The 3,825-nt window shown below is 50.2% G+C and overlaps 1 protein-coding gene across 1 annotated transcript; it reads right to left on the reverse strand.

Annotated features, from left to right (window-relative positions):
- Positions 1–656: 656 nt before the first annotated feature.
- Positions 657–2,108, reverse strand: LOC114171261 (pre-mRNA 3' end processing protein WDR33-like). Its single transcript, XM_028056401.1, has 3 exons — positions 2,075–2,108; positions 1,319–1,607; positions 657–942 (listed from the first exon to the last, which is right to left on the reverse strand). The coding sequence occupies exons 1-3, from the start codon at positions 2,106–2,108 to the stop codon at positions 657–659; spliced, it is 609 nt and encodes a 202-aa protein (XP_027912202.1).
- Positions 2,109–3,825: the final 1,717 nt, after the last annotated feature.

Below are 3,825 nucleotides of genomic sequence, written 5' to 3' on the forward strand. Positions count from 1 at the left end.
AAATAAAAGTCATGTTGATATAAGTGGATTGTTTCTATGATTTGCTAATTGAGTTGATTTGAGAATTTCTAGATTAAATCTTTTGTGAAAGAGTTTTGACCTTGTGAGTCTTGAGCCTTAATGCAAAGGATGGATCGCCATGTGCCATTCCTATTTTTTTCTTGAGTGACTTGCTCATGTTTGTTTATACTCAAATATTTAGCTTGATTCTTTTGTTTTGCAACTTATGTGAATATGCATGATTTGATATGATTGAGGCATTTCTTGTTTTTAGCTACTTGGCCAAATAATAAGGGTGGGCAAAAAATCTATTTTTCTTGATCCAATCCACTTTTGCTCCAATCTAATCCATTTATAATCCATTTTATTAAAAATCCAATCCATTTAAAATCCATTTAATGGATCTGGATTTCAATCTAATTTATAAATCAAGATTTTTAAATTTGGATAATCCAAAAAATCCAATCCAAATTTTTAATTTAAATTTTTAGTTGGGTTAGACTAAAGGTTCAGTGGACTATGCTAAATTCAGACTTGGACGGGCCTTGCTCGATGACCTATATAGATCGGGCAGGCCCAACGACCATAAGAGGTTGGGCGAGCTTAAAGATATGAACGGGCTAGGCGGGCCCAATGACCCGAATGGGCCCAACGATTCAGAAAATTCGAGTGAGCCCGATGACCCGACGGGCCAGGCGGGCCCAATAACCAGATGAGCCAGGTGGGCCCGAAGACCCGATCAGGACAAGTAGGTTCGAAGATCCGAACGGGCCAAGAAGGCCCGATGATCTGAACGGGTTAAGCGGGCTTGAAGAACCGAACGGGTCAAGCAGGCCCAAAGACCCGAATGGGTCAGGCGGACCCAAAGACCCGAAAGGGTCACGCGGACCCGAAGACCCGAACGGACCAGGCGGGACCACTGACGAAAACAGGTCAGGCAGCCTAAAGACCCGAACAGGTCACGCTGGCCTAGAGACCCGAACGGACCCGACGACCCGGACGGGCCCGACGAACCGAACGGGCCCAAAGACCCGAATGGGGCGGACGACCTAGATGGGCCCGGCAACTCAGACGGGATCGATGACCCGGATGGGCCCGATGAACTGGAGGGGCTTCACGACTCGGACGAGCTTGACAACCTACACGATATTTACGACCTGGATGACACGACGAAACAAAGACCTGGACGAGCATTACGACCCAGATGCTCCCTACGACCTGGACGGGCCCGACGACCCAAACCGGCTTGACGACCCAGACATGCCCAACGACCCGGATCGGTCCGATGACCCAGACGGGCCTGACGACCTTGACGTACCTGACGACCCAGACGGGCCCCACGACTCGAACATGCTCGACTACCTGAATGGGCCCGACTGTTTGGACGGGTCTATCCGGGTCGTCTGGCATGTCTGGCCCATCCGGGTTGTCGGATCCATTCGGGTCGTCCGGCCCGTTCGTGTCGTTGAGCCTGTTCGTGTTGTCGGTCCCGTCTGGGTTGTCCGGCCCGTCTGGGTCGTCCAGCCCGTTCAGGTCGTCAAGCTCGTTCAGGTCGTCGAGCCCATCTGGGTCGTCCGGGTCGTCGGGTCCATCCGGGTCATCCGGGCCTTAATGACACAAGTTTTAAAAAATTCAATTTAAATTTCTTTTATAAAAAATGGATTTTGGATTTTGAACTTGATCCAAATATTTGGATTGGATTTAAATCTTGATCCAAATATTTGGATCAGGATTTTAAAAAAATCCAAACTACTTTTGCTAAAAATATGGATTTGGGTCAAAAATCTAATCCAATTATTTGGATCTAAAATAGATGTGGATTGGATCATTAAAAATCCAATCCATGCCCACCCCTACCAAATAAGCTCACCTTGATATTGATCCATTGATAGCCCTTTTGAGCTTTAAGCCTTTTTTTCTTGTTTTAACCCCATTGTAAACCCTTAAAAAGAAAAAAGACCATGTTTTTCCTTATCTTAGGAAGGAATAAAGGAGCTAGTGAATTGTTATAGGATTTGTACTGTACCTAGCCAAACTCAACCAAGTGAATAGTACACACGTCAAAACCACATACCATCTAGTACCCGGACACCACCAGCACTAGCCATCTAGGCAGGTAGCCGGCCAAAACCGACTACTTACCTAGAAGGCTAACTCGCTTCAATACACCCATGGAACCTGATTTAGGACCAGGCCCACTCATGGCCCAAGCTGGGGCCCAAGCCAGAGCCCAAGTCAAGGCCCAGCCCATGAGATGGTCAAACGTCATTAATGTCTATAAATTCACGTGGACCCCATCATTTAAAGGTACGCATTCATTAATTGCTGATTTGACTCTTTGAGAGCTTTGACTTACTTGAGCTTCGGAGATTCTTCTGCAGGTAACCCCTCCTGGGTTCAAGCCGACATGTATCGAATGGGAAGAGGCCAACTGAGGAGATAGCGGACTACATGGTAAGGTGACTCTTGTGTCTGACTTCTTGTTTGTTCCCTGCAGGAACAATTGGCGCCCACCGTGGGGCACGAGACAAACATCCTTAGTACCCGCTTTTCTCTGAAGATGGTTTCTACCCGCAGCAAAGTTGGAGCTAGCAAGCAAGTTGACGCTGGTCCCTCTGGACCTCCTGGCGTCACCCCTGACTTGGCCGCCATCCTAGACGGCCAGATGAAGATGCAACAGGAACTCACAGACCTGAAGAAGCGCAACGCTGAAGAGATGGAAGCGCTCAAACAAGAGAACTCCCGCCTCAGGAGGAGAATCGAGGCAGATGCCGACCTGAAGGGAAAAGGCAAAGAGACCTCTGAAGCAGTGAAGTCTCCGGCTTTCCAACCTACAGAAGAAGAGAGTGAATACAACCCCACCCCTCACACCTTCACCTCTACCCAACAAACCCCTCTCACGACCACACACCCCCAACACCTCCCACCCGGTCACCCAGGGCTTACAGCACCCTCAACAACCCACATTCCCCACAACCTACCCACCACTCTCCACACCACATACGTCCCACCCTACAACCCCCCATATCTCCCCACAACCCACATCCCTCCTCATAACATCACCTCCACCATCCCTACCATGATCAACCACCCACCCCCACCCCACATTCCCCATCCCCACCAGCCCAGACGCCGCCACCCGTTCACAGACTTTATCTCCAGCACCCCTCTCCCAACCCAGTGGGAACCATTCAACCTCGATCGCTACACTGGCGAAACTGACCCCGATGAACACCTCAAAGTTTACATCACACACGTCGCCCTATACACGTCCCAGGACGCAGTCTTCTGCAAAGCTTTCCCCACAACACTCAAAGGCCCCGTCCTAGAGTGGTTCACCACCCTCCCACCCTACTCCATTGATAACTTCGACACCCTTTCCCACATGTTCTCCACACATTTCGCCGGCAGCCGCCCTCACCAAACCACCACCATGTCCCTACTGGGCATCAGACAAGAGCCCAACGAACCACTCAGAACATTCATCGACCGCTTCAGTAAAGCAGCCCTCCGCACACCACACCTTAACCAGGAAATGATACTCCAATGTATGACCCTCACCCTGCAACCTGGACCCTTCGCTAACAACGTCTACCTTCACCCGCCCACCTCCATGCACGAACTCAAGCTGCGTGCCGCTGACTATGTGCGCATGGAAGAAATGCAAACCCTTCACACCAAATTCTGCAACGATTATGCCGCCAACACCTCCAACCCCAATCCCAACCCCGTACCCAATCCCACCCCACAGCCTCACCCACGCCCCGATACCTGTCCACGTGAACCCCGCCAACCACGTTTCACCAGATACGCCCCACTCACAGT

Source organism: Vigna unguiculata, unplaced genomic scaffold (assembly GCF_004118075.2).
Source record: "Vigna unguiculata cultivar IT97K-499-35 unplaced genomic scaffold, ASM411807v1 contig_153, whole genome shotgun sequence".
In the NCBI taxonomy this organism is placed as follows: Eukaryota; Viridiplantae; Streptophyta; class Magnoliopsida; order Fabales; family Fabaceae; genus Vigna; species Vigna unguiculata.

Bases quoted from the DNA above. Each gene is read 5' to 3' on its own strand.
- LOC114171261 (XM_028056401.1), bottom strand. From the start codon at position 2,108: ATGGCTAGTGCTGGTGGTGTCCGGGTACTAGATG. The intron at 1,608-2,074 runs GTATGTGGTTTT...TGTGTCATTAAG, and splicing joins TGGTGTCCGGGTACTAGATG to GCCCGGATGACCCGGATGGA. The intron at 943-1,318 runs GTACGTCAAGGT...TCGGGTCTTTAG, and splicing joins GGGCCCGTCTGGGTCGTCAG to GCTGCCTGACCTGTTTTCGT.